Source organism: Tachypleus tridentatus, chromosome 10 (genome assembly GCF_004210375.1).
Source record: "Tachypleus tridentatus isolate NWPU-2018 chromosome 10, ASM421037v1, whole genome shotgun sequence".
Taxonomy (NCBI): Eukaryota; Metazoa; Arthropoda; class Merostomata; order Xiphosura; family Limulidae; genus Tachypleus; species Tachypleus tridentatus.
In genome coordinates this window covers 83676137-83689042 of record NC_134834.1, presented here as the reverse complement: position 1 = coordinate 83689042, position 12906 = coordinate 83676137, and the positions used below count along the sequence as shown (strand labels likewise).

The 12906-nt window shown below is 32.5% G+C and overlaps 1 protein-coding gene across 1 annotated transcript in view; it reads left to right on the top strand.

Annotated features, from left to right (window-relative positions):
* LOC143229744 (uncharacterized) overlaps positions 1-12682 on the top strand; it is a 42062-nt gene extending 29380 nt beyond the window's left edge. Inside the window, exon 3 of the mRNA XM_076462498.1 lies at positions 6255-12682. Within this exon, the coding sequence (XP_076318613.1) occupies positions 6255-7237 (983 nt within the window). The 3' untranslated portion in view covers positions 7238-12682. The remainder of the gene's footprint in view (positions 1-6254) is intronic.
* The last annotated feature ends 224 nt before the right edge of the window (positions 12683-12906 follow it).

Genomic DNA, 12906 nt, shown 5'->3' with positions numbered 1-12906 from the left:
GCATGACATCAGTGATATTGGTTATCTTTAGGGTCAATATTCCTATCATGTACACCCTTCGCTTTACAACAACCTTAGTATCGTTCATGATATTTCTCACTCTACATTAAACAAGGATAAAAAACTACCCCTTTTATTTTCCCCACTAAGACAAAACATTTATAATTGGAAGTGATGGGATTGTTCTGTTAGAACTGGTCTTAACGTCCAATAAGAAGTCGTGCAAATGCTTATTGTAATACGTACACAGCAAGTGATATTACATATTATTTGTTACACCCATTACTCTATTTTAGTACTGAATTTAACGTAGTGGTTAAAATAGTGTTATTGGGAAGATCAAAGGGACAGAAATTTAATCATATATCAAGGTTTCTTGTAAAGTTTCGAACCCTAGTCCGCCGGAATCGTTTGTTACCATGAAGTCATTGTACTTTAATTTTTACAATACACATGTTGTTTTGCAACCTAGGCTTTTAAAAACTGTTTTTTTTTAACTTTTTAATTTCATTTCGTTAGTGCAGACACTTCTTATTTAAGACTGAATCGAATATACAATGCCAACGTTTTCATGGTAAGACTTAGTATCAGAAACTAGATGTTTAACGCGTAACAAGACCCTTCGTATCTAATATAGCATATAGCAGAACAATCTGGATGTCTAACACATAATATTTTAGTGTATAATAAAATAACACCCTTGTCTTCTAATACACATGTATAAAACCCTTAATATCCGATACACAATATTTTACTGCGCAGCTGCATGTGTTCGTCTTTTTAGGTGAGATACGAAATGTTCAAAATTTATGTATTAAAAACAGATATATCTATCCTAAGCCTTTATCCATTATACACAGTAATTCATTCACCTGCTGTAATACGAACTCACTGAGTGATTATAACACTTTGATAAAATGATTACGAAGATTGCTTACGTCACAATGATTCTCCACGTGAGTTTGTTATTTTCTTAGGAACAGAACAATATTTTAGTAACAAACTTTATTCGATTAACTATAACCAAAATGTACAAAAAAAGATAAACTAATCACTTCGAAGATCAATTTTACAAATCGTTGATTGGTTATCGATCACTTTATAAGAGATATAAAACCCTAAACGATGGTTGTTTTGCACACTACATTTTAATCTCTATGAGTACTTAATCAATACCTTAGAAATTTGCCTATGAAAAGATCTGAATTTCCTAGAACAGAAATTCATTAGAAGAAAACATGAGAAACAGTACAAAATACTGAACAACAAAACCACTTCATAATGATTGGCATACTATGGTGACAATAATGTCTAGTAAAACAGAAATATAATATTAACTGGGCCTTCATTTTTTGCTTGTTTTAAAAACTGAAATGGACTTGGTAAGAACTTTGTGCCTTAAATCAGTAACATTCTAACTTTAAAATATCCTGACATTTCAAACAATGGAAAAAGTATTCATATCATACATATAACAATGAACAAAAATACACTCGCTGCAGATCGTAAGTTGCACTTTTAACAACATATGTTTTGACTAATTCTAATGGATCGTCAGTGTAAGAATAGCATGGCATGAGTAACTTAACAAAGTTCATTGTGATAAAACTGGCTTCATCAGGTACACTGTTTTATGGTCTATACGTAAGATCAAACATACACTTCATTCTATCACAGCTGTTAAAGTGATTAATTACAGTACATACAAATAGGAATTAGAATCAGTTTATCTGATTTAGAAATCTTCTAGCCTGTATTATTAATAATTTTTCATTATTATTAATTTTTTCTTATTTTCAAATTTAGTAACATTGTAAGTAGAATTTCTTGAAGCTGTTTATTACGAACTTTCTTTAGATAAACAAGCAGCTTACAATTCACTTTCATGAGATTTATCAAAATTATTTCATAACATTTTTTTTATTTTTACTACATACTAAAATTAAATTAAGATATAATTAATTATAACAATTAATTTGCAACAATAATCACAATAATTACTACACAAACTAGGTTTATATTATGGCTATCTACTAAAACATAATTATCTTAATATTAACAGCATAATTTTTATAAAACTGTAAAAAAGTGATCGAAGAATTAATCCTATTAGGCCTATAAGTTACTCAATATATGTTTAAACTACATTTTTTGCTTCTCGCGAGAAAATATATTTCATGTGTCAGATTTCATGTACGATAAACTAAACTGTTTCGTCATCATGTTATAAATTATTCTCAACTTAGTATATTTTATATATCACATTATTAGATACCGTATGCTAGCATATTTTATATATTGTGTGCTAGGTTATTTCTTACGTCACATAATCACTTATTCGGAACTATCAAAGTGTACATTTTACGCTATTACTTATGTACGCTAGATATGTCACACTATTACTTATTCTGAGCTAGCATTTTTATATTATTCTATGCACTAGCATTACTTATTTACTAGTATATTTTACATTGAACAGTTAATAATTTCTACGTTATTACATTTTGTATACTACATTATTACTTATTCTGCACTAGCATATTTTTACATATCACATTATTACACATGTAGTCACTTTGCTTTTTACATAACATTATTACACATGTAGTCACTTTGCTTTTTACATAACATTATTGCCTATTGTTGGATAATATATTTTTCCACATCACGTTTTTACCACATACAAGCTTGTGTACTTTATTAAATATTCTTATTTCCTTGTCAGCTTATGTAATACTTGTAGTTGTATAATTAAATTCGTTTTCTTGTATTTTTTGGTGGTTTCATATTAACCAGTTAGCTCCCCATATGATTTTACTTCTTGTTTCTGACAGTGAATTCGTTATAGCAAAAAAACACATAAATATTTCAAAATTTAGGTAAATATACGATTACGTGTAAAATAATCTAAAATAAGTCTTGGATCTGCTATCACGGATCAACGCTAATTTTATATGGATACAAGATTCGACACACCCACGTATCCTCTTCCAGTTGGTATTAGTACTAACGTTTCGTTTAAAGTGTCAAAATACTAACATTTCTTGTTGCTCTTCATCGCTTTATTCTGTATGAGAAACAAATATTCGGGTTTAAGAGCCTTCAGGCCTAGCATGGCCAGGTGATTAAGGCGCCCGACTCGTAATCTGAGGGTTGTGGGTTCGAATCCCTGTCGCACCAAGCATGCTTGCTCTTTCAGCCGTGGGGACGTTATAATGTAACAGTCAATTCCATTATTCCTTGGTAAAAGAGCAGCCTAAGAGTTGGCGGTGGGTGGTGATGACTAGCTGCCGTCCCTCTAGCCTTACACTGCTAAATTAGGAACGGCTAGCACAGATAGCCCTCGAGTAGCTTTGTGCGAAATTCAAAACAAACAAACAAGCCTTCCCTCTAGTCTTACACTACTAAATTAGGGAAGGCTAGCGCAGATAGCCCTCGTGTAGCTGTACACGAAATTAAAACAAACCAACAAACAAAATAATTGTAATGTATCCTTATCTTTTTAATATCTAATTTTTGTTTTGGATTTGGGAATGAGAAAACTAATTTATATTTTATTTATAGAAACTTTATTTAAGTAAACACATTAACTTTAATATGAAAGTCTTAAACGTAGTGCGTGTTGGCACTGACAAAGGGAAAGTCGTTACAATTATATCACTAAAATGCTTTGAACTGTATGTAGGCTGCTTTGGCACAGGTGTTACATACATCAGTTTAAAGGTGTGACTTTTGTGTTTACTAAATTAAATTAACAAACTGTGAAAGACATCTCTCTCTCTCCAGGTGTTTGGGTATATAAATTTGTATACTCAGGAGGGTTTGTTTTGGAATTTCGCACAAAGGTACTCGAGGGCTATCTGTATCTAATTGCTAAATTAGGGACGGTTAGCGCAAATAGCCCTCGTGTAGTTTTGCGCAAAATTCAAAAACGAAACAAACAAAACAAGAGCCCTCTTGAACAACCTACAAGTGTTCAAGTAAAACTATGCTTAGCGTAAACACCGTGACCATAGCAAACATTTTAAGTTTCGTTTGGCAAAATAAAATACTTTGTATTAAGTATATTCTAGTGAGAAAAACATACATAAGCAACTATTTCATTTTATGGTACTATATGTATCTTACTTTGAGCAGCATAATTTTATATGTTTGGTCAAGCGTGGCCTGTAATTAATACGCCCGAAATGTGAATCTGAGAGTTTGTGTTTCGTATTTCCTTACCGCAAATAAACGTATTCCGTATTTTAAAGCCATGAATGCGCAATAAAAGTGTCGATCAAACGTCAGTATTCTCTTAGACAAGAGCTGGCGATAAGTGCTGGTGATTTGGTGCCTTCCTTCTAATCTAGCAGTGGAAAATTAGGAATAGTCGAGTACAGTGTTGCGCAAAAACTCTGAAACAAATAAATGCGTTTAAAAAATATAAAAATCATCTGGAGTTTCTTTTCTGCAACTTATCAGAAGCTAGCTATAACGAGCTATCTGGCACAGTTGATTTATCTCCAGTGTATACGCCGCTTTTCAACTACCCAGAGCGTCCAGTCGAAATCGGATTTTTTTTCTCTCATCATCACTTTTTCTTTAACAAAACTAGCTCCTACCTATTTTTAGCAGTAGCTATACTTTTATCATTATTTTATAGAGAAAAACAATCTTTACGATTATTGACTACCCATTTTATTACTATTCTATGTAAAATTTATAAAGCTTTAGAATACGGTCTATAACCAAGTAACTCATGTGAGCCATATTAAAAGGAAAAGTAAATAAACAAGTCTTAGAAAAAAAGTTACCGCTAAACAAAAAAAAAAACTATGTAAGACTAGCTAGAGAACTTGAGAAACAGAACCAAATAAGATAGAGATGGAAGCAGACATATCACTTGATCTGGCTTTACGTAGAGTATAAAAGTCCTAAATTACTGGCGTCTTTCCTGGAGAAACAAATTAGAACCAGAATTTCAAATCATAAAATGTCACTGCACTGTAAATCATTTATAATAATAGAATTCTAAAGTGAAATAAAGGAAAAGTGAGAACAAAAGTGGGTAAGCCAGTAATGCAGGGATTTTATACATCGGGGAAAGTCACTACAGCTAAGTCTGCTATGTGATCAGTAGCCAGATCAAATGATATGTCCACTTCCGTCCTGATTGGTTCCTTTCATCAAGTTGCCTAGCCAGTTCTACATAGATTTTTTATATAGCGATATTTTTTCTATTACACTCGTCATAAATACATCTGTATTGCACTACCTCGATACGTCATTTTTACTGTTCTGTCATCAGTTTTTGTTTTGATTTTTCTTTCGCAGTTTTCCTCTTTAAGAGGCAGTATTTAACTGTACATATAAATTCGAAAATGTACTACCTGTAATAGATGTATAATGAAACTGCTTGAGTTCCAATCGCATTTTGGCATTTTTCATTTATATCCAAATATTATAAAAGTTACAAAACTGTTCAACTGTTTCTTTCATTAAGTTTCCTGCAGTAAATGCTATAGCAGGAACACGTAGTAATTCCGTTGTAAAGGCATTCAAATCATTATAAACGGCCAAATCAGTATGGCCAAATAGTTAGGGCGCTCGACTCGCAATCTGTGGGTCGCAGATTCGAATCCTTATCACACCAAACATGTTCGCCCTTTCAGCCATGGGGGCATTATTATGTTACAATCAATTCAACTATTTCTTGTTAAAAGAGTAAAAGAGTTGGCGGTGGGTGGTGATGACTAGCTGCCTTCCCTCTAGTCTTACACTGCTAAATTAGTTACGGCTAGCGCAGATAGCCCTCGTGTAGCTTTATGCGAAATTCAAAACAAACAAACATTATAAACAAATTTAACCAAAGGTTATGATGACAGATTGTTTCTTTGTGTTCAGGGAGTGCTATTTTATCTATAACTAGTAACATTTTGGTTTAATTTAACCAAAGGTTATGATGACAGATTGTTTCTTTGTGTTCAGGGAGTGCTATTTTATCTATAACTAGTAACATTTTGGTTTAATTTAACCAAAGGTTATGATGACAGATTGTTTCTTTGTGTTCAGGCAGTGCTATTTTATCTATGACTAGTAACATTTTGGTTGATGACAGATTGTTTCTTTGTGTTCAGGGAGTGCTATTTTATCTATGACTAGTAACATTTTGGTTTAATTTTTGATAGCGATACGTTACACAAATGCTGCAATGAGCAATACTAATAAGAGAGCTAAGCTTTATAATTATTATTTCATTTTTACTCCAACAGGTGGTCTTAATCAAGTGGGACTAGAAATTCCTGTTAGTTCCTCAATTTTGACAGGAACACTCGATACACACTTTAACACCTCGGAGCTGCCAACACACATAACGCCCACCACAGTGAATCTTCCGGAGCATCCAATGGTATTAACAACGTCACCAAGGCAGTCTCCTTCGACTCTTTCAACAGTAACACCGCTCGTTTCTCCTTTACCTAACAACACGGGTCCGGTCTTGAACAGTGTTTGCCCACCTGACGAGATTCGTCTGAGATATGGCAGCCCGTCGACCGCTCATTCGGTCATCAGCGAAGGGCTAGGCGCTGGTGATGATAGTACCAAACCGAAATTGACAGGGGAGGCGTGCGACTCAACAGTAGGTTCTGAGTCAGACAGTCACGATGTCAAACAGTCGTCAGTTACCTCTCCTTCAGCTAGTCAAACAGAGAATATTGAACACAAATCTGGTAACAACAATAGTTCCTCCAACGCACAGTCACAAAAGAAACGGAAAAGACGTGTCCTTTTTTCGAAAGCACAGACGTACGAGTTGGAACGAAGGTTTCGACAACAGCGTTATCTTTCAGCCCCTGAAAGAGAGCACCTGGCGAGTATTATACGACTCACCCCAACGCAAGTTAAAATTTGGTTCCAAAATCACCGCTACAAAACTAAGCGCGCTCGACAAGAAAAGGGGTTAGAGCTAACCCCCATGCCCTCACCTCGTCGAGTTGCAGTTCCGGTCTTGGTGAAAGACGGTAAACCTTGCCAACCGCAGATGAACAGCAACTTTGTCAAGCCTCAAGATCCATTACCATCCGTTGTCCCAAACATGCAGTCAGGAATGAATGTTACCATGGCAACTGCTGATCTTACATCCATGACCAATATGGTAGCCGCTGCAGCAGCGGTATCTAGTATCAACACTTTTAACATGAATATGATGCCCACTTATTCACATCCAATAATTCGACAGACACCTTGGTGGTAAAATCCATTTATTATTTTCGTCTAAACCTATACAAATAAGGTATTAGTTTAGCTTATATGGTTGTACTTATCATTATTTCATCTTTATTGTTCCGTATGTCACGAACCATTCCTTTTACCTTACAAGTGATATTTCTGTTGTCTTGTTTTCTGCATTTATACTAAGACGTATTTAAAAACAATAAGTTGATTTTTTTAAATGATGTTCTAAAGAAAAGGAGGATTTTTTCAGTAATTCGTTTTCTAATAAAGTTACCTGAAACTTTTAAATACTTAAGGTTAAAAAGATAGTAAAAACTTAAATGTTATAATATTGAAGTTTCAAGTCAAGCACAAAGCTACACAATGGGCTATCTGTGCCCTGCAGCCCTACAACGCCACAACCTTAAGCTTGGACGCTCGTGGTGTAGCTTAACAAATTTTGAACGCCTATATTAAACAAATTCTTTATTCTAAACCACAGTGACAGAGATTTCAAACTAAATCGGTGCAGAACCACACGACTCTCAAATAACTTGTATTTTTCATAAAATCAATTATACGAGAGATGTATCTGAGCTTTGAATATTACGATGCTAAAAATTCGGTTTCGATATCTCTGGTAGACAGAGCACAGATACCCCATTGTGTAGCATTGCGTTTAACAATAAACAAACAGAACCAAACTGAATCCTACAAAAGTTATCTTGTTGAAATACTCTGAGAATGAAATATTTGTTCGTTTAGCATCTTTTCATCCGTCTTTCCAAATACAAAGGTTTGAAAATAATGAATGGGAAACAGTATTTAATAACCATAAGAAATAACTGACATGTTATGAAGTTTCCAACTCACGCTCGGTAGCCGGAAAGCCACAACTCTTAAACTTGGTTTTCTATGTGCCTTGAAATTTTACTCAGTGCCCTCTGCTGGAAATCATGCATATCACTACAGAAAGCTGTAACAATGTTCATTGCTTGATATCAAGTGTTCGTGGTTAAGATAATCATTCATTTAGCGAATTTTATCACAATGAAACAAACTTATAACAATTAGAAGGCGTAGATCCATCATTGCAATTAAAGTACATAGCACATGGCACGTATACAAATGTGTTTTGCTTTTTAGCAAAGTAAGTAGTTTAAGGAACTTACTGATTCAGAACTGTTAATATTGTATCCTAAGATCTCATTGGAAGGTCTAGTCCACGTGCATTGTTTGAAAACTGTCATGGGGGACTTTTTTTTCACTAGAAAAATTCATTTTTTAATACCACAATATTGCCCAATAGTTTATCCTTACGCTGAGATACTAAAAAAAAAAAAACTACATGTCACTTATGATATTAATGGAAGAACTCTGCTTCATATATAATGTAATAAGCTGACTCTTCCGTCCATTAAGCCATTTACATAAAACTTGTTTATGAAGCAGAAATCCAATTTAAAATAATCTATGTTGTAGATATGTATGTATGTGCCTAAATATATATATGTGTGTGTGTGTGTGTGACGCAAGCATTTCTTTAGGTATAACTTATAGCTTTTTAATACACTTCATTGAACAATTGATAACTATTTGTTAGTTAGCAAATTAAAACCTTTGAAACAACCAGAACTAAATTATACATTTTTAATAATTATGTTTAGATTATGATCCTCTTAAATTCAAAGAGCAAACAGTGGCATAGTGAGGGGGATGCAGGAGGGATTGTTGTCCCTGAGCGCCGGATTCGGGAGGCATCAACTTAACAACCAGTTTAATCAGTATTTAACCATTCCTGATCTACAAAGACCAAAATCCCGATAATGAAAGAAGAACTGTTCCCATAAGATTAAGGTTCATTAAATGTTTTCGTTTTGCTTAACATCGGCTATTAGAATATCACCAGAAATATCATACCTATGGAAATTCCCCGGTTTTTAGTGTTAAATTGATTAAAATACACTAACATCTCAAAGTTGATAGGTAATTCAACAGTTTTGTGAACACCTGGCCGTAAAGAACTTGATATTTGGCGGCCTAAATAATTCCAATTCAGATTTATTCGTTCTTTAATAAAACCAGTCATGAGAGTTGTGGTGCATTTTTATATTAGTGTAAAGTATAGTATACAACATATTGTAATACAAACCATAGATCTTAATCAGCTAATGATTCAAATTCGTAAAGAATAAACCATAACTTCCATACGTTTTGTTGCCATATAAGAGACAGCTAAATCAGTCACGTGATAAGTGCATGTGTTCATGTCGGAAGGTTGTTTGTTAGTGCTTCTCATGAACTTTTTTTATCGTCAATTACCATTAATTTATTTTCATAACTCATCCAATGACTCCTTATAGTTCTGTTACTTGTTCATAAAGACCAAATAATCATGACAATATGGTTAGATGTAATACCAACTGAGGTAGGATTGTCATGTAGGTTTAATTGTTAGAAAATTATAGCGCAAAGAGCGAGTAGAATTTGGATTTCTTTCTTGTCGTCAAATTATGTTTAGTCCCAGGACGCCAAACATCATTACTGTGCCACTGAGAGCAAAACAAAAGTAAAAAATAACTTTGTTTGAGGGTATTTTAAACTGCAAAAAATGTCATAACATATTATTTTGTTAAAATATAATAATTTTCTTATTGTGTGTTTGCTACGTTAAAAAAAAACCTTTTTTTCGATTGTATTTATTGATATGTGTCGCTTTATAAGACTTTTGGTCATTTATACAAATTGAAACAAAAATAAAGCGTAATATATTTGAGCTGAAGCTATAAGTTTACCTTGCAGTAATTATTTGAACAAGTTTACCCTGTTTGTGCACAAGTTATTTTGACTTGTTTTTGATTTCTTGAAGTAATATTAGATTGCTTATGTTTTCCAGCATTTTTATGGTTTACTTTTACATGTGTAAGTTTCTTTCTTCGATATGGATGCTGTCTATAAAATTATTTTTATGTCAGAAATTGACTATTATTCGTTGAAGCTTTTTTCTCCACCTTAGATATATAATATGATATAAAAGTGTACCAAAGTAATAAAACATTCATATTTTAATTTTAACAAAGATATGGACCAGAAACTTTATATTAAGAACCTACAAGAAATTGAAGACACTCGCATAAAAATATAAATTACTTTTACATTTTTAAAAAGAAATATAAATATTTCCGAAGAATATACAGGTTGAAACTGAATTATTCTCGGTTGTTGTTTGTGAGGGTGTACACATGGCTGATTCTGGAAGCCGTAAAATTATAAAAAAATTGCTGAAAGTATAAAACGCCATCTTTCGGTGTTTATACGAATGAATAAATGTTTCTATATATTGTTTTCGATTTGCGATAATAACGAAGTAAGATATAAATATAAATAATAGAAACAAATCTAAAACAAAATGTCTAACATTTATTGTTATTTGTTGATTGTATTTATCGTAAAATAGTTTACAGGCAGGTTTATTCTGGGAAAAAAAACTGTCGTATATTTCTCTTTTGTCTGTAGCGGACTATTTTACTTGCACGCAGTTTCAATTTTAATTCTGATTTGTGAAAACATAAATTAGTGTATTTCGTATTTACGACAAACAACGATGTTTTTTCATAACTTAATCTTCTCTAATAATGCAAATATAATACCTGTACAGAAAAATAAAATATTTTAAAATGGTAACCATTTAGCAATGCCATTTACATTTCGTATTTCAGAAACTTTTCTATAGCTTATTATATTAGTTTTCTACATAATAACAACTTATATTTAATTTTCACTACCAGATATATTATTTGAAGTAAAATATTTTCGCATTAAGTTGAAATAATCCCTCCCTCCCGGGTGCACGGCGACAAGTCTGCGAACTTAAATCGTTAAAAACCGAATTTCGATACCTGTAGTGAACAAAGCACAAGTACCAAAAAAACATCCATATAACACGTTTTATTTTCAATGAGTGGTTAGTAAATGAACAAATAATAAGAAATGGGCTTTGTCTCTTTTTCTTTATTTGCCCCCCAGTGGCTCAGCAGTACATCTGTCGAGTTAAAACGCTAAAAACCGGGTTTCGATACCCGTGGTGGGCAGAGCACAATAGCCCATTGTATAGCTTTGTACTTAACTTCAAACGAACTCTTTTTTATAATTAACTCTATCATAACAGTCAGTTTAACTCATTTTCGCTAAAAGATGGGAAAAGCTTCAATGTTTATTGAAACAGAATTAGCAATAGGTAATATTGTCATGGCAACTGGGAATTTAAAAACCATTAAACAACAGAAATGTTTTCTTTATTTTATTGGTTTCAGCGGTCACTATCTTGTACTTTGTTTTATTTGCAGAGATTAATAATTTAAAGTGCTATTCACAGAGTGATATAGCATTTACCGACCAATCTTTGTAGGTATACTTAATTCCTAAGTCAAAATATTTGTTTGTAAGGTAAAGATTACATTTAGTTTCCTGTTTTAAATGTTTCTATGTAATGTAACTTTATATATATCCTTAAGCGTATTGTATGTTTTGTTTTGTTTTTGCATATTCTTGTACGTGTCTTATAAGAACTTAATAGAGTTACTGCCTATTTTTAAACTTATTTTAATAACGGTTCGTATAATTAAAATCATTAAGCGACTTCAGAGATTGCAAAAACGATTCTCAAAGCTATAGTTATTATAAATAGTTTATTTTTCCTCAGCTTATTAAATACAAAGTTCTTCTACTACAAATGGAAACACGAATGTTCAGCAAAGGTTTCACTAGCTCTTACAAGTTAGGCAAGGCTTTCCTTACTATCACTGGTGTTTGCCTTATTAACGTTATACTGAAACACTATAAGAAATAGACTCTGTGAGAATGATATACCAGCTGTGCTTCATTTCTCACTCAGTCTATTAAATTCAGGTGTAGTGTTCTTACTGAGTGAAGATCATAGGAATGTAGTTTTTTAAAGCTCCATATATACCTTTATTTATCTATACCACTTCAATATGAATTAGATTTTCTTGTTGTTCTTTTTTGTTATAAAGAGCAATACGACAAAAAGTAAGCAATCGGCCATTCAGGTTGTGATTCTGAAATTAAAGTTTATCATGAAGTTTTGTAATAAAAAAACACGTTTTAGTTTTGGGTGTCGTTTGGTACACAACTTTCTTTACGGTTTTAACAAACTCTGTATTTACTTCAACGTGTGGTATATTTTTTGACACAAGACATGTATGAATGTCGGTTTATAAAGAAAATAGTTTTGTAAATACACCTTTGAAGTTTTGGCATTTATAGCTGAGAAGTATTTTTGTTTTAAATGTTTTGAGCACAAATCTAATAAGAGCCTAGTTTTATTCTTCTAAAAGGACAGTGTTTAATGTAAACATGTATTTCATCATATTTTTTGTTGTACCTCACGTTCAATATAAGAAATGAACGTTTTCTCAACGTTATAGTTAACTTAATAAACAGATTCAAGTTTAATAGTTTGAAAAACGACAACACACTTACAATAGTTTGTTTTCAATTTGGTAAAAATAAATGCTGTTTTGTTTATTGTAGCACGGTAGTTTTCATTCGTATAATCATAAACACTTTAGTAAAAATACATCCAATATTTTTACATATCAGCTTTTACTTAAAACTACGTAATACTAACCGTATCCTTTTTGTCAAATCAAAAAGGTGATATGGTAGTTAAATATGATTGAGATTCCA